General features: G+C 38.1%; 1 protein-coding gene across 3 annotated transcripts in view; it reads right to left on the bottom strand.

The window, feature by feature from the left end:
- The window catches only part of TMX3 (thioredoxin related transmembrane protein 3), a 43163-nt gene extending 19380 nt beyond the window's left edge, over window positions 1–23783 (bottom strand). The window contains exons 1-9 of one of the 3 annotated variants that reach the window (XM_047766983.1): window positions 23553–23783; window positions 22579–22633; window positions 16646–16685; window positions 15315–15438; window positions 7274–7319; window positions 5885–5965; window positions 2836–2935; window positions 2071–2148; window positions 1301–1367 (exon numbers count right to left, since the gene is read on the bottom strand). In XM_047766983.1, the coding sequence (XP_047622939.1) occupies window positions 1301–1367; window positions 2071–2148; window positions 2836–2935; window positions 5885–5965; window positions 7274–7319; window positions 15315–15438; window positions 16646–16685; window positions 22579–22633; window positions 23553–23598 (637 nt within the window). In that variant the 5' untranslated portion in view covers window positions 23599–23783. Of the gene's footprint in view, window positions 1–1300; window positions 1368–2070; window positions 2149–2835; window positions 2936–5884; window positions 5966–7273; window positions 7320–15314; window positions 15439–16645; window positions 16686–22578; window positions 22634–23552 lie in introns of those variants that run through there. The other 2 variants (XM_047766981.1, XM_047766982.1) reach the window with 2 other exon arrangements.
- Window positions 23784–26874: the final 3091 nt, after the last annotated feature.

Here is a 26874-nt window from a genome sequence, read left to right as displayed (position 1 = left end):
ATCTGAGCCATATCTGCAGTACTCCATAGCTTGCAGCAATGCCAAATCATTAGTCCAATTGGCAAGGCCAGGGATTGAATGTGCATCCTCACAGAGATAATGTTAGGTCCTTAGACCACTGAACCACAATGCGAACTCCTGCATTCACTTCTACTTTTGAGTGCCTGTGCAGTGTTAAAACTTATGTTGAATTTCACTACTTCTGTTGGAACTTGAAATTTCTCCAAGTGCTCGAGTAAGTTTGCTGCAAAGCCCTAAACTACCTCCAATCCCAGTTTGGGAACTGTGGGAGCAAGTGTTTGATAATACCATGGAATTACTCTTAAGTGCTGTAGCACTTAACACTTAAGTGTTATGTTTTAAAGAAACTCCAAAAAGCCACATTTTTAAACAAATGCATAACAAAGGACATAGTGATGAAAAGCCACTGAGATTTGCAAAAATACTTCAACATAAGAAGATAATTGTTGAAACAAATGTGATAAGATCTTAGTAACTGTCTCACCTGGGTGACAGATATGTACATAGGGTTTTATTTCAGTGTTCTTTTTACTAAAATGTATGTTTGACATCATAAAAAAATTTTTTTAAATAGACCCATTATTTGATTTGACAGAGAAATGCTGAATAGCCAGTGAATGGTTACTTCTGTCAGGGAAAGAGATGAAGCTAGGGATGAACATCCAGAGCTTCATCACTGTTGAAGACGGTTTATTTTTATTTTATTTTTTTGTCTTTTTAGGGCCAGACCCACAGCATATGGAGGTTCCCAGGCTAGGAGTCCAATCAGAGTTACAGGTGCCAGCCTATGCCACAGCCACAGCAATGCCAGATCTAAGCCTTGTCTGCGACCTACATCACAGCTCACAGCAACACCAGATCTTTAGCCCACTGAGCGAGGCCAGGGATCGAACCTGCAACCTCATGGTTCCTAGTCGGATTCCTTTCTGCTGTGTCATGGCAGGAACTCCAAAGATGGTTTATTTCTTTCACTTCTCTGTGTGTCTGAAATGTGAAACTTTCAAAAAGTATGAATATTTTAAAGTAACATATAGAAATTACATTAGGGTTCATTTCTAAAAAAGGCAAATGATCTGACAAAAAAAAGAATTTCATTATAGGCAAACTCAGAATGAAAGAACACTGAGGAAAAACTATTAAGCTGAAGGGTAAGAAAAACCCAGCAATCATTCAACTAATGGGAATCGTAAGCAGTAGCTGCATTTACATTAAATTTCACCCTCATTTAAGCCCTAGAGTAAACAAAGTGTTTTATGTTAGTTAAAACTTTGGAACTTACCGTCATAAACAAAGTAAGTTTCATCTTTGAAAACAAGCACGGCAGGCATCTCTTTCAGGGTCACATACTACAAAAATCAGAAGTGTAAGAATTTATGGTTGAAAACTTTTAATTGGTATCCATGACTTTGAAAGTATTGAAAGATAACAGGGAAAAACACAACAACAACAAGTTACGAAGAGTGAAAAAGAGCACAGTCAATCCCACACTCATTCCAGGACTGTCTTAATAGATATCTCCTGAGACATCCCAGGCATTCTTATGAACTCATGTTCTCAGAGTTGTTAACAGACCCAAAGATATCAGGAAGTAAAGGACAGGAGGCACTCTGACATGGAAGAGGAGCAGAGGCTTAGGTAACAGTCAGCATGGGGAGGTACCCCCACCCCCCACCCCAGGCTGTGTAACAATAAGTCCATCACTTTACCTGAGGAATCGGATGCTGAGCGCCCCACCCTCACTGGGGGAGTTAGGGCAGTAAGGTCTGCTGACACATATGAGAGCAGGATGAAACTGTCAACTGCTTTATAAATGGGACTTACAATGGCAACTAATGATAAGGGATAGTAGGTACCTGCCTCTTATACCTGTGTTGTTCTTATTTCAAAATAGTAAAATTACAACAGAGAATTCATTATCAAAGCAGAAGAGACATGATTTGGGTAAGCCACACAGAATGATTATGTGAGTGTGTTAATACTAAAGTCCTTTAGCTAAATATATTTGTATATTAATTAATACAGTATTTAAAATGCAATTTTAAATATTACCTCAGGAATGACTTCTTCTGAGGCAGAAAAAAAGTATGTATATACAATTAATTCTGAAGCAGCATCAATGTATTTCTCCTGTGAAGATACAAACAGAAAAAAGGTGACTTTAAATACTAATTAAGATCAAAATTCATTCCTCATTATACACTCAGAGCAAGCAGTACTATTGATAAGTAGTATAATCTCAATGTGCTACCTTAAGTCCTTTCATGCGAAATGATAAAATATAAGGAAGTGAAATAAACTGCTTCTAAGGCAAAAGACTATTGTAGCTGTTTTTATACACCTTCAGATAAAGTTCATTAAACAAGTTCAATTCATATTTATTTAATTTACTTTGATTATAATTCTAGGAAGAGAGATATGTTTGCATCCACACATGCAAACACATACATACATATTCAATAATCTTAAGACTGGACTTTTGCCTTTAAGAAGTTTACACTCAAAGTGCATTTTGCAGTCTCAAAGACTCAAAATGCTGAAGAGCAATCCAAAATTTAAATAACTAGGTCAATAATAGAAGAAATAGTAAAGCAGGCAACATCTACCCACTTTTAACTCAATTCTGCTTCATGAAGGCAAACACTACAGAAGCTATATGACAAAGTATTTTCATTATAAAAATACTTAGATTGAACTAAAGTATTTCTAATAAGAGTGACTTAAGTCCCGAGTTTTGGTGAAGTCTTGGTTATATATGGAAAATTAAAATATAATACATCTGTGTTTGTGAGTTAAACAAATAAAATCATCTGATACCTTCAAAGGTGACTCTCCACCTATATAGACAAAAAATACACGATGCCTCTTTTGCACATGTTCAAACATTTGCTGACTTGGAAGTGGTCGAATTAGAGCTCTGTTTGAAAAGAAAACAAAAAAACTTGCACTTGAACTAAAGATAGTACATAATTTACTCCTATTATATGCCAGGCTACCATATCTAGAGTTACAAATACTCTTTGTACTTTTAATACTGTACTGACTGCATTTTATGTAAATCAATCCACATAAATATAATAAACTATACTCCATGTACACAATTATACCCATATAACAAAAATATAGTACCTATGATTTAATATACCAGTTAAAAAAATAAGCCTTGGTGTTCCCATTGTGGCACAGTGGAAACAAATCCAACTAGTATCCATGAGGCATGCAGGTTTGATCTCTGGCCCCAATGAGTGGGTCGGGGATCTGGCGTTGCTGTGCGCCGTCATGCAGGCTGCAGACGCAGTTCAGTTCTCATGTTGCTGTGGTTGTCCTGTAGGCTGGCAGCTGTAGCTCCCATTCAAACCCTAGCCTGAGAACTTCCATATGCCACAGGTGTGGCCCTAAAAAGCAAAAACTAACTAACTAAATAAATAAGCCTTAAAAAATTCCTTTAGAGAATATCATCTTAATGTTTTCATAGGCAAAGATGGGAACTATAATCCATTTAGACTCCTCAGCTATAAACAAAACAATCCACATGAGAATTATGTTTTTCCCCTTCCAAAGATCATTCACACAATATACTGCAAAATACTATCCTGGGAGTTTATAATATTGTATTAGAATATTTATGTTTTCCTCTGTCCATTTAAATGCTATATAGTTTTAAAATACCCTATTAAAGGTTAAAATTAAAATATTTGGTAAGTTTATTACTCTTTTCAGGAAAAAATAAAATGGAAAGTGATAGTCACAGTAGCATATAAGAATCTCATAGGCGTTCCCATTGTGGCTCAGTGGGTTAAGGACCTGACATAGCGTCTGTGAGGATGCAGCTTCGATCCCTGTCCTTGTCAAGTGGGTTAAGAATCTGGCATTACTGCAAGCTGTGGTGTAGGTTGCAAATGTGGCTCAGATGTTGTATCCTGTGTTGCTGTGGCTATGGTGGAGGCTGGCAGCTGCAGCGCTGATTTGGCTTCTTGCCCGAGGAATTTCCCTATGCCACAGGTGCAGCCCTCCCCAAAAAATAATCTCATAAAAAGAAAACAAAACTATGAAAAGTTTTATTATACAATCATATTTCAAGCCTAATACACTAAGAAATAAATCAAAAGTTATTATAAAATATATTGCTTACAGAGTATCATTAAAAGCTAAGAGGCAGTCTTCTCTTAAATGTGGCCTATATTACCAGATTTTTACTCCACCACATTTGCAAAAAGAACAAAATGTATTTTGCAAAGGCAAACATACTTTCAAAATGCACAATTCTTTAAATGCATTGCATCACTCTATTCTAACCTCTATTTTAATACTTTTTGTAATTAACTGGTAAATGACGCAACTCCAGAACAGACTCTTGAAATTTCCTTTGCAATAGAGTCGCTCCTAGTTACATCAGAAGGCCATCTTAAGCTTAAACTAAAACTCATTAAAAACTGCCAAAACATAAAGACTAATAACTTAAACCACTGAGGAATAAAGTAATCCTACTAGCGACCCCCTCATATAATATAAAAATATCTTAACATTTATTTATGCAAAAAGCAAATAAAGAAAATGAAATACGTAATCAATGAGAAAAAACAGTGAAAACTATATTTTATCAAAGTTTTGCACACATTAATATACAAAATTCATTCCTAATTCTATGACTTTTCTCAAACAATTTAAGCTAGATAGCACCATACCATCCAACAAATCCATCCCAATATTTTGATTTGCTGTAAAGCAATTTAAAGCTATCAATATAATATATCCTGTCAAACTCCTAAGTGCCTATACTTTTAAAGTCAAAGTAGGTTAACTATCTTGATAAATGTTCTCTTCAAAAAGTTATACACAATCACATTAAGTAATTTCAAGCACCAACTTTATCACAAACCACCAAGATGTAATTTATTTTTTTATTTTTTTTAATTTTTAAATTTTATTTATATATTTATTTTTTGTCTTTTTGCCTTTTTCTAGGGTCGCTCCCTCGGCATGTGGAGGTTCCCAAGCTAGGGGTCTAATTGGAGCTGTAGCTGCCAGCCTACACCACAGCCACAGCAATGCAGGATCCGAGCCTCGTCTGTGACCTACACCACAGCTCACAGCAACACCGGATCCTTAACCCAAGGAGCGAGGCCGGGGATCAAACCCGCAATCTCATGGTTCCTAGTCGGATTCGTTAACCACTGAGCCAAAGACGTAATTTAAAAAACAAAAACCATCACATTCAAACCAAAAGGAAACACAAAAGAATTTCTGTTTTTTTAACAGTGAAACTTCAGAGATCTATAACTAAAAAAGATTTCTGGGTTCTAGTTATGCTACATTCTAAGCAAAATGTGCAATACCTCACAGTTGGCATGAAGGAGCATGTGAAAGATGAAGTATCTCAACTACATTTGAAGAGCACATTCTGCTATCACAGGCCAGGGATTAAAGCCCAAGAATATTCGGAACTTAATATTGTGGGGTTTCTCTTAAAATTCAAAGGTTAAATAAAAATAAATCATAAACCAGGCAATACAAAAGCAAAATGATAATGAAATAAAAATTAAGATTCACAAAGTTGTTAGATGTAATCAAGTTTTGAAAATGTGTTAAAAATCCATTGGGAAAAAATTCTTCTATACACAAAATGAATTTAAATGTGAGGTTAACACATACATAACACAGATCATAGACCTTTTTATTTCTCTAGAGGATCTCTTTGCACATGTTATACAACCCTAACTTTCCTTATAAATAAATAGACAAATTTTATTTAAGTTAAATACATAAAAATATGTATGTTTAATATGGTCTATTAAAATACACATCATTTTAAAATACATTTCTTTTTAAAATATCATATAGCAAAGGCCCTTCATAACAAACTTACCCAGATACTCTGTGAGCAAACTCGATTATATCATCTTTAGTTCGTGGTCCTCTATAATTATATGCCAAGTCCCCCTTTAATCTTAAAAAGAAAAAAAAAGGGTAGAAGTTAAGATTATTTCAACTGTTTTCATATCTAATGTTAATTACTACTGTTACACAAATTACAGTATATAAATAAGTAAATGCAGTGGAGTTTCGGAAGTAGTATAATCATGTAAAAAACAGCAGATAACTGCCTTCAGGCAACCAACAACTCAAAATATAAAGAAAAAGGTTGTATTTTATTCAAATTACATGAAAATACTTCACTCTGATAGGTGCACTGTGTCTATGCCCTCTAAAACATGAGTAATACACACATTCATAGTCAAGAACTTGTCAAAACATTATAATCCTATCTTTATTAAAAGGTGAGTGAAAGCACACAGAACTAAAGGTATTTTGGTAAAGGTAAAACCAATTTGAGGCAATACAACATCAGAGTAATGTGAAAGATGCTCCAAGATTACAGACTAAAATAATGCATAAGAATACCTCTTCTAGAAAATTAATTTTCCAAAAGCCTGCCAATGAATTATGTGTCCAAATAACTGAAATTTTTAAAAAATTGGGAAAGCACAATAGAACACCTATAATTAAACAGAAAGAATAGAAAAAATAATTTACTAACACAAGAAAGTAAAAGAAGCTTAGTAAACATTTTTAAATAGTAAGGGAAGGAGGGAGGTCAATAAAAAACCCAAGAAATAAAATTAAGATTATTCCAAAATTTACAATTTGAGATTTTAAAATACTAAAATAACTTTATTATAAAAAATAGCTTCAAAATAATTTCTCAACTCTCCACATTGTCAAAGTAAGGATGAGGTCAGGATTAAACTCATGAGAAAATTCAATAAAAACATGATTATATTCTCCAGGACTATCACACCATCTCTTCTAATGTATACACTCTGTATCATACTGGATTAACATCTACAGATGAGATTCTTTGTTCCTTTCATCTCTAATGACACATCTATTTAAACTACAGAAAAGTAAAATTTATTAGGAGACAGGATTCACAAGTTAAACAGAATACACTCTGGAGCTCCTCAGGGGTAAAAGACCTTTCCTAATTAACAACTGTACACCATGCCCTGCTCAGCACCTGTCACAGTAAACCCAAAACACGCTTGGTGAATCAGCTGTAAACAACTCATTTACTTAGGTAATAAAGAAAAGCACAAAGATGCAGTCCCTCTCCTGTGATCACAAACTGCACCTAGAAAGAACTGCTGAGCCCAAGTCTTCAATCCTCCAAGGAAGTGACTAAAATTAATGTAATAAAACGTAAGAAGAGTGAACTAATAAAAATACACATATAAACATACAACACTCAACTTACAGCTTAATTGTTGGATAACCTCGAACTCCAAACTCTGAAGCAATGCCTTAATAAGAAAAAGAATAAACAATTCTAAATTTTTTTTAAATGAGAAACTAGGTAATAAATGAGCCTTTTACTTAAAAAATATAGATATACTTATATAAACCCATATAGATATACTGTTTCTAACTCTTAAAAAAGAATGTAAACAAATACAAAAAGGAAAAAAACATGACATTCTCATTCAAAATACTTAATAATCCAACCTATAGCCTAAAAAATACTATGACAAAATAAAAAATAAATGTCAAAAGAATACGCTTTTAATCTCTTAAATATTTGTTTTAAAATATATTGTTTTATATGTACATATAAATTTATATACACTCACACATATATAAAAAGTCTCCCTTCTCATCTGACTTCATTTTCAGGATGAATATTTCTTTAAAAAAAAGGCCCATTTCTTCCTTTATTGTTCTTTGCATCTTAAAAGAACTGCTTTGTATTTTAATGTTAAAAATATGAATTGTAATTTCTGCAGTCAATATATGATCTAAAAGCAATTTTATGCACTTAAAAAGTTTCTGCTTTTGTAATAACCTAGGGTAATTCCACTTATTCAAAGGTTATTCTGAAATCCTCACATTAATTAAAATGACACTACAATGGCATCTTTTTGAGGGAAAGAAGAAACAATAATGAAAACAAGCAAACAACAGAGGTATAGTCACCATTATAGAAAATTAATACTATACTGCTTTACAAATTAAAGGCAGCTAGGACAGGAAAGAAGACAAAATATTCTCAGTAGACCAAATACAGTATATTCATACAACTATACTAGTATATACAAAGTATACTATATTTACTCACATGATCTTTCCCTTTGTTAATTTTCTTTCCTTTCTAGAATATTATCACAAATGAGTATAAGAAAACTATTTTTCTAAGTGGGTTCTGATTTATGAATCACTTCAGTATTAATTCTGGTTTCTCATCACTCCCCACAATATACAAGAATAAAGTAAACTTGTGGCAAGTAATACCCAAAATCTCTCTTTATTCTTTTCTCAACCCTAGGAGCTTCTTCTTTAAACATACAGAAAGAGGTGACCAGAAGGTTCTGGACAGTGATCAATACTGGCTTTTATTAGAAGCAACAAAAACATAGGTAACAAAAATAGGAACTCAGTAAACACACACACATAAACATATATATTTTATTGGTATATAGCTGATTTACAATATTATGTTAGTTTTAGGTGAATTAGCATGATTCAATATTTTTATAGACTATATACAAATTAAAGGCAGCTAGGACATTTAAAGTTATAAAATATGGCTATATTTCCCTGTGCTGTATTGTACAATATATCAGTGTTGCTTATTTATTTTATACATACTAGTTTGTATCTCTTAGTTCCACATCCCTATCTGGCCCCTCCTTGCTTCCCTCTTCCCACTCAAATCCACTAGTCTTCTATATCTGTAAATCCATTTCAGTTTTGTCATATACAGTCATTCGTTTTTTTTTTTTTTCCCAGATTCCACAAATAAGTAATAACGTATATTTCTCTTTCTCTATGTAACTTATTTCCCTAAACATAATACTTTCTAGGTCCATCCATGTTGTTGCAAATGGCAGAATTTCATTCTTTTTTATGGCTGAGTAATACTCCACATCTTCGCAAGTCTGTTGATGGGCACGTGGGCTGTTTCTATGTCTTGGCTACTACCATAAATAGTGCTACTGTGAACATTAGGGTGCATTTATCTTTTCAAATTATTTTCATTCTTTCCAGATATATACCCAGGAGTGGGATTTCTGGATCATACAGTAGCTCTATTTTTAGTTTTTTAAAAACTCTCCACATTGTTTTCATAGTAGCTATACTAATTTGCATTCCCACCAACACTGTACTAGGGCTCCCTTTTCTCTCTGTCCTCACCAGTGTTTATTTGTAGGCCTTTTTTTTTTTTGTCTTTTTTAGGCCCACACCCACAGCATATGGAGGTTACTTGGCTAGGGGTTGAATCAAAGCTGTAGCTGTCGGCCTATAACACATCCACAGCAGTGCTGGATCCGAGCCGCGTCTGCAACTTACACCATAGCTCATGGCAACACTGGATCCTAAACCCTGAGCACAGCCAGGATTCGATCCCACGTCCTCATGAATGCTAGCTGGGTTCATTAACCACTGAGCCATGAAGGAACTCCATATTTGCAGGCTTTTGGAGAGCAGTTCTTCTGTTGGGTATGAGGTGATATCCCATTGTGGTGTTTCTAATAATTAGGGATGTTAAGCATCTTTTCATGTGTGCCTGTTAGCCATCTGTGTGTCTTATTTGGAAAAAATGTCTATTCACATCTTCTGCCCATTTTTTGACTTTTTTTTTTTTGGTATTGAGTTATATGAACTGTTTGTATATTCTGGTATTAATCCTTTAGTGCTCATATCATTTGCAAATATTTTTGTGTCAAGTATACTCTAATTGAAGACTGCCATTACTAAGACTGCCCTCTTCCAAGAAAAAAACGTAGATATGGATAAAGTACATTTTTAATGCTCTCCATCCCAAATTAAGAAGGCAGGTAAATATAAGCCCTTAGTACCTTCAAATAAAGCTCATTAAAAACTGCCAAAACATAAAGACTAATCTGTTGACCAAAGGAAAGGTTATAGCCTACTAGCAATTTCTTACATAATTTAGTGCAAATTTATTTATAAACAAATCAAATAAAGAAGATGAAATGTGCAATCAGTGAAAAAATACAGTGGTATTTTACAGCTGATGTTATAGTTCTTATAATAGGCTCAGAGAGAAAACCTTTCCTCCACACTTCACTCCATCACTTAATTTCCTTGATCTCAGTTTCCTTATCTATAAGATAGAGATGATACTAACCACCCTTTAGCCCCTTGGTTCCTTGAGTATTAACTTTCATTTTTGATAGAATTTCAATTGACAATGACTGCTAAAACTCCAAAGGTAGGTTTTTCTAGATGTAAATGATTATATAATTAAAAAGCACACAAAGAAGGAGTTACAAACATATAATGACCCAAGTCAGGATTCCAACTTCTCCATTTATCATTCGTTCTACATAAGCTCCTTAATTCTGGATTGTTTCCCCTTCTGAGGATACCACTCATCTTGTGGGGCTATGGGTGACATTTACTTTTTATTTTTATTTTTTTTTGTCTTTTCGTCTTTTAAGGGCCACACCCGCGGCATATGGAGATTCCTAGGCTGGGGTCTTATTGGAGCTATAGCTGCTGGCCTATGCCACAGCCACAGCAACGCCAGATCCGAGCCATGTCTGCAACCTACACCACAGCTCACGGCATGCCGGATCCTTAACCCACTAAGCAAGGTCAGGAATCGAACCCGCAACCTCATGGTTCCTAGTCGGATTCGTTTCTGCTGTGCCACGACGGGAACTCCTGGGTGACATTTAAGTCAGTAAATGTGGAAAAGCATCTTACAGAGAGTCTGGCACATAGAGACCCTCAAATGCTGGGTCCATTTTCTCCTATTCTTGATCATGACTTCACTGTTAACTAATTATCTTTTGATTAATATTAATAAGAACTTGCATGTGTAGAGTATCTTATAACTGGCTTTAATATACCCTCAACTACACCTCAAAACAATTTTGTGAGGGTGGATGAAGGGTGCTAACATTATCTTTCAAAGTAAAACTTTGGAACACTTGGTAACTTGTTAGAAAGCAAGCAGTGATTAGGTAGCAGGGCCCATACTGAAACTCAAGTCTCAGGATAAATTTTTTGTTCTTTGTTTTTTCATATCAGAGAAGAATGGTTTGTAGCAAAACCTGAGATCAGTTCCTTTACAAGCTGAAGAATCCAACTGTAACATGATTAACTTCCCTTGAAATTTTGTAACTGTAAATGTTCAGAAAATGAGGTTAAGCATAAAACCCCATTTCATGTTTTCTCCTTGAAATGACAGTATCTTGATGGTCAAGACAGGCCTAAATTTGAATCATGGTGATCTTGGATCTGGGCCTAATTCTGCCTCCAACTTTGGTATTTGAAATTACTCAGTCATTTCACTGCTAATTACTTTCTGTTACTTCATCTACACAATGAAAAGAAAGAAATGAGGAGTGGAATCAATCTGAAACCCTTTTCTGCTCAAAATTACTCTTTTTTCTTAGTATTTACTGGGAGTCACTATGCATTTAACATTAGAAGAGAATAAAAAAATAAAAGAAGTTCCCAACTGGGGGAGACTCTGCCCTCCAAGAGACACTAGCAATGTCTGGAGACATTTCCTGCTGCCACAACTTGGCAGGTGGAGAGAGAGGAGTGCTGCCGGGATCTAAGGGGTGAAGGCCAATGGCACTCTAACCATCCTCAATGCACAGGAATCACTTCCTTAACACACACACCGCCCCCCCCCCCCAACGAATAAGTAACTGGCCCAAAATGTGAACAGTGCCAAGTTTGAATAACTCTGAAATATAGTCATTGACTATAATCTCGAAGAGTTAAGGCTGATTTGCAAAGATATCTGGGATCAAGGAATCAGAATAAGAATGGTACTGACAAAGACAGACAACAGATAATCTTTACTATAAAATGTCAAACTTAGGTTGAGCAATAAGTAGAATTTCAATGGTTTTGTAATAGAAATTAGTGCATAATTACAGGTTAACACCATAACATTTTTAACTCCTGAAATTTTGAGAAACAGTTTTTGTGTTTATTTTTGAAGGAATATGTACAAAAAGAAAGTCTAAAATAATGTCTAAATTTACACTGGAAATTATATAACTTTTTAATGTTATTTAATTACAATATCATTAGTTAAAACCATACATCAAGAAACTTTTGATACAATTCCAAACACAGGGCAGGATAAATCATGACAGTTCAACTCTCTCTACTTCAGAAAATTCTATACACAGAGATTTGTTGGACTGGGTGTGACGGCATTTACTTTCAGGCACTGCAGCTACATGACTGAGAAATAATCTACCCTCAAATAGCCTGAGAGGTTTTCTACACTTAATCACTGAATAATCCTAACCCACTCCAAACTGAAATCCTATAAATAGCTATCCATCAAAATAATACTTTACTTTGTGATTCTCTAACTTGAGTGTGCAGCAGAATCACCTAAAGTCCATGTTAAAAATACAAATTCTAATGACCAATCTCAGAGATTTTCATTTGGTAGGGTTGGTGTGGGCCTTTGCAATATGAATTTATATTGAGCACTCCAGGTGACCTGATGCATGTAGCCTGCAGCCTAAATGCCAGGAAACACTGATGCTCTATCTGAAAAGTAAACTATACGGATGGAAGAGACATATACAAAAGAGCAAATCCTTCAGGGCTCTACAGTTAGATTTAAAACATGGCCAACAGAGAGCCTGAAAAAAAATTCAATTTCTTCATCTGTTTAATTCCAAGTTTTACTAAATTGTCTATATTTGAGCTGCCTTGAAATATTCAAGAAAATTTTAAGAATTATATGCCAAAATCTATTTGTAATATTTAGATGAGTTTTTGAAGATTAACTTTTTTTCTATAGCACATAAAACATCTTCTTGATTCTTTAATAAAGGAACTATGCATCCATCACTGACATCAAACTCTAAACACCAGACAATTTACTTATCCTTATTAGCTATCATCTGAGTGAAATGAATACTTGATGAATATATGTATATGCATGTCTAATCAAAATATATGGCTAGATACAAGAACTTACTCTCAGGAGCAACAGCTAAAAGGAATAATTTCTTAAACCTTGTAAAAAGCTTATTTCAAGAAATATCAACTCAAGCATATTAGTTTCTCTCTCTCTTTAAAGTCACAGCAATTCACTTCTGTGACTCAATAACTCCAGTTCCAACATCTCACCTGCACTTTAGTTCCTTATATTACCAAACATTATTAATAAAGCAAAATACCACAAATTCAAAACAACTGCTAACATGAAAACACAAACAAAATTAAATTACTCTTTTCCATTTAACCAGTGGTAATGGAGTTCAGTGTGAACTATGCTAAGAATCGTATACTGTTATTTGCAATTTTTTTTTTTTTTTGGTCTTTTTAGGCCTGCATTCGCAGCATATGGAGGTTCCCAGGCTAGGGGTCGAATCGGAGCTATAGCTGCCAGCCTACACCACAGCCACAGCAACACCATATCAGAGCAGCATCTGCAACCTATACCACAGCTCATGGCAATGCAGGATCCTTAACCCACTAAGCAAGGCCAGGAATCCAACCTGCGTCCCCATGGGGGACATCTGTTATTTAACCTACCACATCTGTTATTCAACCCTTAGAAATGTCTGTAAGAATTACTGTTTCCCCTTGACTTCCCGACCAACCACCCAAGTCTGGCCCCCCAGCGTCCTAAATCAAGATGCATACAAAAGTCAGCCTAGATGACCTTTCTGTCTCTAACTCTTCATTCCATCCTATATGTTTCTGCCAAAAAATATTTTTATTAAATTATCTGCCTTCTCAAAATTGTGAATTAACTCTCAATTGACAACTGATAAATCCAAAACACTTTGTCCCACTTGAGAGGCTCTTAAAATCTGGTACTATCCCTTAGCACTTTATATGTGCTAGCCACTGTGCTATGGGTTTGGAATAAGAAATAAATCTTACAACTTTGAGAATTACCACTCTCATTTACAGACAAGGAAACTGAAATTAGGAGAAGTTAAGCACCTTCTCAAAGCTACAAAAGTAGATAAGACAGAGTTGGGATTACAACACAAGTCTACCTATTTCCAAAGCTGTATCCAGAGTACAATGCTGATTTCCTAAAATGAAATGCACATTTCATAATTCTACTTTCTTCATTAATTAAAGGAAAAGGGAACCTACATGTATTGGACACTACAAGGGGCTTCACATGTGCTACATCATTCTAATCTCCAACCAACCAATGAAAGATGCACTACAATTAAATATTTGCCAGTGTGGAAATCAAAGTCTAGAGACGTTAAGAAACTTTCCTCATGTTACAGGGCAAAAGGAGACGGTAGAGCCAGGATGTGATCTACTTCCTGAAGCTATACTCTTTCCAAATCTGTACGATACTTCATACTTCTGTCAACTTAGTTTTGCCTTTTTCCATATCCTTTAAGATTGGTCCAGGGTCTGATAATCAATATTTTAGGCTTCATGGGGTCTACAGTCTCTGTTACAACTACTCGATTCTGCCTCTGGGACCTTAAACACTCATAGACAATGGTAAACAAAGGAGAGCAACTGTTCCAATAGAGCTCTATTTGTAAAGCAGGTATGGGGACCAGGCCACATCCAGGGCTAGGGTAGAGACCTACTAAGGTTATTCTCAGCTCTATGATTTTTCTTTAATATGCTCTCTAATATGAATACTTTCCTGATCCTTACTTGTATTTATCCTAACTCAGCTCAGCCTTCACATACCCATCTACTCCCCTACCAGGCCACTGAGGCTGCTCAGACAGCAAACTCTCATTCTTAACCCAAAGAGCTACACCAAGAGTCCAATATTTAAGTTTCTGTAGTTGTCTTAGGCAAATGATTCTCTGAAGGAGTTCCCCTTGTGGCTCAGTGGTAACAAACCCGACTAGTATCCATGAGGACGTAGGTTTGATCCCTGGCCCTGATCAGTGGGTTAAAGATCCGGCGTTGCCATGAGCTGTGGTGTAGGTTGCATACACAGCTCAGATCTGGCATTGCTGTGGCTGTAGCTCCAATTCTATCCCTAGCCTGGAAACTTCCATATGCTATGGGTGTGGCCCTAAAAAAACAAACAAACCAAAAAGATTCTCTCAAGTGGGCTCAACAGAGGAACAGCGTCTTATACAGCTATGTTAGGTATAAGATTACAATATATACATTCAATGGTTAATTCATCTAACTCATAAAATATATAGTCTGAAATCTCTAAAATAACTTTAATTTTACATAAGCAAAAAAAAAAGTCTTCCTCTTACCTTGAATACTGCTTCATGTAATTAAAACATTATCATTAAGAAAACAATAGAATAATAAACTAAATAAAAGCTTACTAGAATAGGAAGTAGCATCCATCTTTCCAACTTTAACTGGAGAACCAATACTTTTCATCTCAAGACCAACTTCATTCCAAATAGGTTCCAGTTTTTTACAATGGCCACACCATGGTGCATAAAACTTGTTTAAAAAAAAGAGAAACAAAACTACTAAGATGTTGTGCTACTGTGGATATCAATCTTAATTTTAAAAGAATCTTTTTGACTAAGTGATTGGATAGCAATCTGTTTTAGACAAAATTCTAAATATAACTTTTTAAGTGCTTACAAAATAAATGAACAAACACACACAATCTAGACAGGTCAACTCCTAGGATATACCTGAACACTGATACTAATATTAGGTTAATTTTAAATGACTACTGGTATCTATTTAAAACAGATGACTTACAATACAAACATCTTTGCTCCCAACTATGTCCACGTTATGTATAAAATGAAGCCACCAATATACTTCATACATCATATGCACATCCCTTAAGTATTAATGATAAACATCGATCTATTTCTACTACAAAAACTCCAACACAGTAGGTACCTTTGCTGTTTTAAGCATAACCACTGTTAAGACACATGGGGTTATCTGGATGACTGGTTTGGCACAGTGACAAATCAGGCTGATAAAACTAAAACCACAGTTCTTTCTCCTTAAGAATCACAGGATGGCTGGGGTGGTACTTAGGTTCCTCTAGTTAAATAGTGTAAAAAACTGCTTGTTGTATTTTTGTGAAATAAGACATCTCTTTTATTAACATTACACTATGGAAATGTTCAAAGATATACAAAAGGAGAGAGAACTAAATGAGGAATCTTCATGCCTCATTGCCCAGCTTCAGTAGATGTCAGCTCTGCCATTCTCATTCCATCTTTTCTCCTGCCACTCTGCTTTTTCACTGAAGCATGTTAAAATGAATTCCAAACATCACAAGGGTTAAACACATTCAAAACGTCAAAGTGAGGAAAAGAAGATGAAAATTTGATTTTGTTCACAAAGATGAGAATATGATTTTGACTGCCAGGTGTATTAATACAATCTCCTGAATAATATGAAGAGATGAGAGTGAATTCTATAATAAAATCAGACCATAATCTCTCTTGGATATAATCCACAGTGGACCTCATTAGAATTTCAACAAAAACAACTTCCCTTGTCAGGAATCCTAAGGCTCTGAGGTTCACTTTAATATAAATACCCAAACAGAACTGCCCAAGAAAACAGAGTGGGTAATACACATTAGTACTATTACTAAATTTAGGTAAAAGAGAATAGAAAATAATACTTAAAGTGGTAGGGGTGGTTAATTAGTAAAAAAAATTTACATACTCACATCTACAAGCCAAATATCATCTTTTCGATTGTCTTTAAACCTAAAAAACAAAAACAAGAAAACAAATCTTTGTTAAGTTTTACAGGTGAACATAATAAATTGATAAATACAGGCACAAAGAAGAAATTCCTTCAATAATTTTTTATTTAAAAGTTTTACTCAGTGACCTCTAAATCTCATCCATTAATTATCTTCATACAAGTAGAGAAATGATAAATTAGGAGTAAAGAATCAAAAAAAAAAATTTTAAGTGGGACTTGGTAGAAAGAGACTTTTTCAGCCTTAGCCTGCAACCCTCTATTCCATGTACACCCATTCACTGCAGTGACTGGAGCAGGCCTGAGGGGCTATCCTTAGAAAGGTGGCTCCTGGGTGGCAAGACTAGCTCTTGGGTGGCATCTGGGAATTTGAATTTCAGGAGTTCCCACCATTTCCTGTTAATGGTGGCTGGTTGGTCCCACATTTTGCAAACAATGTGGTCTTGTGATGAACAGCTACTAAGCTTCAGGGAGTCTGAAATTTTGGTAACAGCTGGGCAGAGAGGTGCCGATATGGCCAATCCCCAGTAAAAATTCTTGGGCTGAGTCACTAGTGAGTCACCAATGAGCTTCTTTGGTAGGCAACATTTCACACATGAGGTTGCAACTCCTGATGGAGGAATTAAGAATATCCTATGTGACTCTACAGGAAAAGGACCCTTGGAAATCTGTTCCTGGTTCCTCTGGAATCCGCCCCACATGCCCTTTTCCCTTTGTTGACTTTGCTTTGCGTCCTTCCACTGTAACAAATCACAGCTCTGACTTGCCTGTAGGCTGAGTCGTGCGAGCACGCCTAGTCAATCACTGAACTTGGGGGTGCTCCAGGGGACCATGACTCAATACAATCAAAGAATTTTCCTAAAACACAGTTCTGATCACATTACTTAAATTATTTAACATTTTCTAGGTCCCTTCCTACAACCTACAAAGATCTGGCTCCAACTTATCTCCCCAAATATAGCACCCTATAATTTCCAGACTATGGTAATCATAGCTAAACTTATAGAGTTTTACTTCCTATATACTTTCATGTTCAAATCCTATCTAAGCCAAAAACACTACTAACTCATAATGCCTTCCTAAATTCCTCAAAGCTAGAAACAATCTCTCTGTATGATCTTAATCCTCTTTATGATTCTCACCAATTTTCATACATTGTAGTTTACATGTTATCCATAGATTTGCTAATCAAGGAAAAGTATATTTGTTTCATCTCCTAGTGCCTTTCATAGTGACCTGTATTTAGTTTATATTGGATGAATGACAAAAGTTCCCTATGGGGATACTTTACTAAGATTCTTCACCCTACAGGTAAAACAAAGAACATACACCCCATACCTGAGCTCTGAGGTCCAAGGTGCTCACAACTATCCAACTACAACACAATCTGCTGTGTACCAGGGACAAAGACAGTACCCTAGGTTGGTGAAACAGATATTTTGCCTCTTCTCTACTTTTGGTTTATAGTGTAAGTTCTACTTAATACTCATCCCATGGGGCTCACCAGGAAAGCATCATGGCTACTGTAGGGAAACTGTTGAATCAAAGTCCTCTGATTGTCATTATTCTTGAGGTCCTTGTAGGCAAAAACTCATGCTCTGCCCCCAACAGTGAAGGGAGGAGGTCGCTGTCTCCCATTCCTGGATGTTTAATAGTCATCCTCCTCTCCCGGGACTCTTCTTTAGACCTTGGGAAGGAGTTGAAGGGTACAGAAGTCTCTTACAAGGTCCCACATGGAGAGGGAAGTGTCAATAATTGCAAGAGTATGCAATTAAAGGGGGCAGATAACTTGTTTAAACATGCAGGGCTAAGAAGTACCTGACTGGGGAATGGCTGAGCCCCCTACTGCTTGCCTCAAATGTGTAATCCAGGCTGTGGTAATCTCACCCCTTCCCATCAATTGATTAAACTTGTCCTTTAATTGTCCTGGGGATTGGGGTGATATGGAAAGTCTGTTGTATGCCTCATCACTGGGCTCACTGATGTATATATAGCTTGGGCCCCAAATCCAGGGCTGTTTTCAGATGCAGTGTTCTCAGGGAACCTAAGAGGAAACAAAGGTGGTCTTAGAAGGCCTGACAGTGTGGCCTGAGTCAGTGTAATATACAGGGATGGCTAGGCAAAACCTAGAGAAAGTGTCAACTGCAGTTGGGATCCAGGGGGACACTATGGATGGGCTGAGGTGCCTAATGTGTTCTGAGAATGCCCTGGCCCACCAACAGGAAATAATCTGATCCTGAGTAAATTATTTTTAGCCTTGACCAAGGTCTGACAGCTTTTCCATTCTGGCTCAGTCTTCTTGCAACAGTGGCAATCCGTGCATGCCAGCCCAACCTAGGATGGTGTGTGAATTTCCACAGGCCATCCTCTCATGGCTCCAGGAGGCAATGAGTTACACATCTGCTTGCTCTGGGATGAAGAACAATTCTCATTTAGCTGACAAGCATGGAACACTCATTGGTTATTTCCCTTTGTCAGCAAAGGGGCCTTTCTAGTGAGCATCCATGGAGGGAACAAAAGACCTATTAGGGGCAAAACCAATCTTTACCCAAATGTCTTATCCTCACAGGGGGTCTGTTTTATATGCCACACAACCAACGGCCAAGCAATTAGCCACTGCCTATAAAGCTGGTGAAAACAGGGCAGGGCTCATTTGCTGGTACTGAAACAAGGAGCAGGAAGGTGAGGGAACAGCAGGGCAGATAATCATAGTCTTCCCCACTGCATGAAGCTTCCCATTGTGCAAAAGGTCCTTTATCGTGCTTGAGAAGGACAGGACTTGCTCAGGTTGGACAGCAGCTACACCCAATTCCATCCCAGTATAAATTAACCAGGAGGAGCCACCCATGAACCAGGCTCAGAGGTGGTATGGGAGGTCTCTCCATCTGAGTCTCCCTGGGGCCAGAGGAGGTAGTGGCTTCTTGGGTATTGTCCCTGGGAGGTGGAGTGACACCCCTGAGACCTTTTCACTGAGCTGTGAGACTCCAGCTGGGCTCCTGGATGAGCTATCACTAGTTCACTAGATTCCTGAGCTGTTGCTCTTCAGTCCACCAACATCCAACAGGCCACTGACTACCTCTTAAAAGGTAGGTATTTTTCAGCCAACCTGGGGAACCTATCAGGTCTATGCTGCTCTGTGGTGTTGTTCTTCTGCCATAAACTCAAATCAGTGAACTGAAAGGGTGCCAAGATGTGCAACTCAAATGGCAGATGTGGACCAGTGAGGCCCAGGGGAAGGGAAACCTGGTGGCCTGCTTAAGCGCCTCAAGAGTATCCTGTTGGGTTGGCCCCTGTGGCTTTGCAAGTACCTGGTAGATGGGTGCCAGATCTCTGAATGAGTTATGTGACAGTATCAGTAGCCCAACAAGCCCTTCAAAACATGGGCCTTTTTTATTTTGGGGTCAGAAAGAGACAAGAGTTTGGTAGTGATCTCTAAAAGAATGAGATGAAATATGCTTTCCCAGTTCACACCAAAGAATTTCAATTGGGTACCTGGGTACTTGTACCTTGTTGGTATTAACATCCTAGCCATGTTGCCACTTGAGTCATCATGGTGTCTGGTCCTTGTAGGCAGGGACTGTCTAGATGCTCTAGGAGGTCATTATCAACGCAGTGGAAGGTCAGTGCTCCCTCTTGGAGTTTTTTCAAGTCATGGCCTACCCACTGAGAGCAGCAGACAGGCAGGTAATGTAGCTATCACGGGACAGTAAAAATGTGTTGGAATCCATTCCAAGTGAAGGGATTTGATCCTGATCAGCCCAGTGACGAGAGGTGCTGGCATCTGACATCACAAATGTCATAAACCAAGCTCCCTCTAGTAGACCTTCCTTATGTCAGGTTATACCTGCATCAAGAGTAGCTCTACAGCTCTATGGCATTGAGGTACCTACCATCAATGTTGAGTCTCCAGGTACCCAAGGCCTTGTGCACAGGCCACATGGGGCCACTGAATAGAGAAAGTTTCATAGAGCACTTAGAGACAATAGCACTAAGAGCTGGTAGCCGGTAGGTTCGGTCTTCCACATGCTCCAGGAAGAGGCCTCAAGTGCAGCAATTTCCACTGGGGCTTAGGGACAAAGTAGAAGTGCACATAGCTAATCATCTATACCAATGAGCACATTGAATAGTAGGGCCCAAAAGTACCCACCCAGAACCCAGCCTGGGCAAGGGGGCTGGTGTTGGTCATCATAGACTCAAAACCAGACGGCATTACATGTATTCTCCTCATTGTGGGAGCAGGGTTTGCAGGGATTATACCCACTGTGCACTGATATCCAAAGAGCCAGAGAAGTGCAGTACTTCCCCACCTCCCCAGGCAACCCCACTGGGGAAAGAGATGCCTCAGTTTAAGACATTGTCAAGGTCTAGGTGATTTGGGAGCTCTGTGACTCTTCTCCAGGCAGGATGGCAGGCATAATTCCAAGAGTCACAGGCTGTCATCACACTGACCCTTGGACAATGCCCATCAGACCCCTCACACACTGATACCTGGCCATGAGGTCCTTTGTAAGGAGCCTATCAATTTCCTCCCGAGACCCCATTACTGAATAACCACACTAACCCTCAGATCTTTCTGGAAAGGCTCTTGCACAGGTCATCCAGGAGAGGGTGCCCAGGTCCCTCTCACTGTCACTCTTTGTGGTCGTCAGTCTCTGCTCTCTTCATGGTGGCTGCTTCCTCCATGTCCAGAAATTTGTCACTTAAGCCTTGGGTTGTATTACAGACTAAGTAACCTGACTTCATAAGGATGCTAACTGGGTCCGAGAACAAGCAGACATTTCCTTGTGTAGAGGTGTAATTAGGACAACAAGCCAAACTGAAAGTAACAATCAAGGCTTTATTCACTTACTGAGACAATGCAAGCCAAGAGGCAAAATAAATAAATAAGGGGCCAGCTCCTCGGTGTTCCATTTTTCTGAGCAGAACTGGAACAGGCGAGGGTCAGGCAATGTAGCACAAAGGAATCCACTTCACTGCCCAGGAGCACTGAACCCAAGGCTTCTGCCTCTCAGGACCCATGCACAGAGGGAGGGAGACAGGAAAGGGACAGTAGCGGAAAGGTACTGAGTCCAAGTGGAAAAATGCGCCTCACCCAAGCCTGTCAATAAGGCAGGTGGTCTCAGCAGAGATACCTCTGAAATGCCTTAGGGGAGGCTACCCCTAACACTGAGGCCTCCAAAGAGGCTGAGTATGCAGATAGACAGACAGCACTGCTGACCTGGGGGCCTGAGTCTATGACTACAACTCCCTCCAGAGACTGCAAAGCCTTGGCTGTGTACCAAATCTGGTGTGGGGAGGGCAGCTTCCCCCTAGAGGCCTGCCAGCAAAAGCCTAGTAATTGCTGGAGTCAGGCATGAAAAATCATACACAGGATTTTGGATTGAGGCAGAATTTCACCTGCTATAAACAATGACTTGTGATTAATGCTGTGTTACTATGTGGTTACCAAATTCCAGCACCACTTAGTAGCAACTAAAGGCAAAATATATAACAGATATACAAGGTAAAATGGTTAAAATAGAAGAGTGCCTTTTTTTTTTTTTGATCTTTTAACTGTCCTTAAAACTTTTTTGCGCCCAATCCTGTTTTGTATATATAGCACTCTGGCAATTTCTGGAACAAAATTACTGTTGTATTAACACTGGCCATTACTGTCTCTATTATCAAAGGATTAGATTCATACTATGTTGTACGCTTTAAGCTAATATCATATTTTACATCACTTACACTTAAAAAAAATTTCTAACTCCATACGGAATTAGAAAATTATGTGGTGTAGATTAAGTGCTCGATAAGACAAGATAATTTTTTAAAAATATTAGATTCATACAAATATTTTGGTAACATCTCAGTTGGAAAAAGTTTAAGACACTATTTAAAAACATATATACTCACGATTCATCTAAATCTTCTACAAATCCTTTACAGAATGCCACATCAAGTAAAAAAACTGAAAAAGAAAAGAATAAATGCTGATGTACCTTCTGGCTTACATACTTAGTCACCTATAAAATATTTTGTTTTTTTACAACCTATCAAAACATCATCATTTATCTATCCCAGGGCACAAGCATGTGTTTAAAAAATATTTAATCTTCATGCAACCACATTTTGACAGCAAGTTCTACGTAAACTAAAAAATCTAAGGCACGGAAGTTCTTTTTTTACATATTTTTACTTTCATCCTATTTTTCCCTTTTACTTTTCCATCTTTTTGTAGTAAAAATGAAAATTCATCTTCTTCATCTCCTTTTCTCTAGCAGAATTTATCTCTATAAATTTCAAACACCATTCAAAAGACTACCCCTCTCACCATTGATATACAGAAACAAAATTGAGCTACACTTCTAATACTGACTACAGAATGTAGTGGGAACTAAGAGGCTGCTCTGTAAGTGGCCATATCACGGTGAGAACCGGGGTACTCCTGATGATGGCACGAGGCTGGGAAGGGCCAACATACGTTCAGATCAATTTTCACACCGCACAGCCCGTAAGACCTGACCGTAATCGGTCCTTGACCCTCCCTCTCTCTAGCCCCCGCGAAAGTTAAAAACTCTTCAGATGTAACAAAATTAAGAACCTAAAGGCAAAGCAAGGTTTGGCCACTAGTGAAGAAGGAGTCGGCGCCTCTGAAACTTCTTGCCGAACCGAGAACAGAAACCACCGCAAGGCATGGGTCTCCTGTGAAGCTGCGCTGGGGGAGGACCGTAAGGCTGCCGGTCACCGGACCACCATCAGGAGAGTACCTCGGCGGCAACCCCCTCAGGCCTCTCGCCCCAACTGCCGAGACCCTGCTCCAGCCCCGCATCCGATCCCACCTGGGCGAGGGTCCCCGCGCCCTCCCGCACCGCCCAAGCGGCCTTTACCTGTGGCGCACAGCCCCAAGGCGGCCCCGCGACTCCGAGCCGCCATGCTCGCCGCAAAGGAGCTGCAAAAGCCGACACTGCGGAGGGAAGAGAAAAGAACACCGGCGGCCGCCGCCTGCGCTCCCGGAAAGGGAAGCCGGCTGGCCTGTGCCCGTAAGGGAAGCTCGGCGCTAGGGGCGGGGGCGCAGCAGGCCGGCCTCTGGTATCCTCCCAAGAACCGCCACCTCGCCTCTGAGCATGCGCGGAACTACAGCGCCTGCGCGGAACTGGAACGCATGCGCGGTCACGACTTCAAAGCAGCGCCCTGGCTTCCTCCGGGAGCGTGGGAACCTGGAGCGGGGGCGCCTTCCTTTCGGGGCGGAGTGGTGTGTGGGGACTAGGGTAGAGGCACTTCCGGAAAATTAAATGCCCGCTGTTTTGTGCGCGGAAGGTGAGGTAGACTGAACGCTTGAGATTGGATTTTGTCATGGATTTTGTCACCTCTCACCTGCTGCTCATGTGCCGTTAGCAACCAAATTCGTGAAAAGAGGTCTGTTTTAGCTATGGGTAGAAAGAAGCTGTGGATTGCTGCGTGACTCTCCATGTATCTCCATAATGAATTTGAAATCTTTCACCCTGTTTGCAAAATGGGAGATCTGTTTTATGGTAGTAAACTCCATTAATGTGTTTTTGCCAACTAAAATAGTCCCTTTAAAAGAACTGTTTCTCTTGAAATTTGAAAACATGAAGTTGATTGAAGGACATAATTTTTTGATAATTTGTTCCTGTTTTCTTGTTAAAATAAGTAAAGTACTCGCTATAAGGTGTTAATATTGCAGTTTTTCTACATAACGAAAGTAATTTATAAAAGCAATACAGCTTTATACAATAGGGACTGCTGCAGGAACTGCATCTGACTTAGATGAAAATTTTATAGGAGGTGAAATAGAGGATTTAGATTAAGTCAGTTATTGAACGATGTGTTACAGGACAGAAATGGATTATGATGTCAGCCCACTCACCTTAGGTGCAAAATTCCACCAGGAAGAAATCCCATAAAACACCCGCTGTTCTTAATGATTAGAAGATTAAGTTGTAATCTGATTGAGAGCAAGCCCTAGGTTTCAGCCTTTTCATGGAATCTGCATAGTATCCAGTGCAGGCCTTTGTAGAAGATTTAGATGAATCGTGAGTATATATGTTTTTAAATAGTGTCTTAAACTTTTTCCAACTGAGATGTTACCAAGTGAGACAAGATAATTTTTTAAAAATATTAGATTCATACAAATATCACTTGGATAATTGAAATAGCCTCCTAAACGGGCTCCTAGACTTTAGTTTCACCTTGAAGGCAGTTAAACTGTGCATCACTTGCTAGATTGATGTTTCAGAAATCTAGCAACTTTAATATAAAATCACTTTAAACTTTACACTACTCGATGGGATACAGAATGAAATAGCTCTCTAGGAGTTCCCATCGTGGCTCAGTGGAGAAGAATCTGATTAGCATCAATGAGGACACAGGTTCGATCCCTGGCTTCACTCAGTGGGTTAAGGATCTGCTGTGGTGTGAGCAGTGGTGTAGGTTGCAGATGTGGCCCGGATCTGGCGTTGCTATGGCTGTGGTATAGTCCAGCAGCTACAGCTCTGATTTGACCCCTGGCCTGGGAACCTCTGTATGCTGTGGGTGTGGCCCTAAAGAGACAGAAAAAAAAAAAAAAAGAAAGAAAGAAAGAAAGAAAAATAGCTCTCTATACTATGTGCTAGTACTTTCATCATCTATTGTTTACTGTACCTTCCCTCCCTTTTGTCCCATCCTCCCCAACTGTGTACCGCTAATAACAGTACCCCACTGAACCAGCCATGCTATTTTCATCCCTTGAAGCTTGCATAAAATAATCTGCATAAGTTACGTTGAGTATTATTACCACGTTTGCTATCTTAGTAAAAATCTTTTATGTTGCATTTTCTTTAAAAATGGCTTTATTTTTTAAGAGCAGTTTTAGGTTCACAGCATAATTGAAAGTACAAAGGTATCCCTCCAAAATAAATAAACTAAAAAATTACTCTCATCCATTTCAAAATTGCACAACATGTAAAAAATACGATTTTTTAAAAATTTCCATCACAACTTAAATTATCCTGTGGAGATCAACAAAAAACATTCTCGGGAGTGCCTGTTGTGGCTCAGAGGTAATGAACCCAACTAGTGTCCATGCTGATTTGGGTTTGATCCCTGGTCCTGCTCAGTGGGTTAAGAATCCAGCATTGCTGTGAGCTTTGGTATAGGTTGCAGATCTGGTATTGCCGTGGCTGTGACATAGACCAGCTGCTGCAGCTCCAATTTGACCCGTGACTTAGGAACTTTCATATGCCATGGGTGCAGCTCTAACACACACACAAAAACATTCTTGACCTAGGCCTCTGCTTTCAGATAGCATAACTATTAGCCATATGTGGCAGTTGAGCTCTTGAAATGTAGCTAGTGTGATGGTTACTGAATAATGGCTTTTTTAACTTTAATAAACTTAAATTTTAAAACTGATTCTTGATTCAGTTACTGGGAAACATTTAAGTATGGCTGGAAAAAACTAAATATTGGATTTTGAGGACAGTGTGAAAAAGAATGTAAATTTCTCAAAAAAATGATTATGTTGAAATATTTGAGTATGCATTCCTAAAATATATTAAAATTAATTTCTCCTATTTCCATTTATTTTACTAGAAATTTTAAAACTGCATCTATGATTTGTATTATATTCCTATTGCATACCACTGACCTATACATTCTGCAAATGATCAGAATAGAGCATTAATTGAAAAATGGTTAAACATAGCAAACTTTTAAAAAGTTTTTGTGTAGAGAACAGGCTAAGCTACAAATGCCAAAACTTGTATTTAGTAAATTCATAGTACAATATGGAATACATTTTTATTGAAAAATGCATTTTTCCTGCTTATCTGTCTCCAGTGGTAATCAGTTTCCTTGACATTTAGAAGGCTCTGTATTAAATATGACGCTTTTAGAAAAACTTTCAAATGAACTACATATTGTAAATATATCTGTCCATTATATTATGCATACACATCCTCACCAGAAGGCATGTATAAGGATGTCTGTAGCAGGTCTGTTTATAATTGTGAAAAACTGAACAACTCAAATGTCTGATAGAATGCTAAGTTGGGCTTTATTCCTATAGTGATGAGAATGAATGAGCTTTTGTATAGGAAACTGCATGGATGCATCTCATGAGCAAAATGTTGAGCAAAAGTGAGAATCTAAAGGAAGGTACTCACTGTATGATATGATTTCAGCTTTAAGCTCGAAAAGCAGACAAATTAA

The sequence above is a fragment of the Phacochoerus africanus genome, chromosome 2 (genome assembly GCF_016906955.1).
Source record: "Phacochoerus africanus isolate WHEZ1 chromosome 2, ROS_Pafr_v1, whole genome shotgun sequence".
Classification (NCBI taxonomy): Eukaryota; Metazoa; Chordata; class Mammalia; order Artiodactyla; family Suidae; genus Phacochoerus; species Phacochoerus africanus.
The sequence above is the reverse complement of the archived record's forward strand: the minus strand, read 5'-3'. Positions and strand labels throughout refer to the sequence as shown.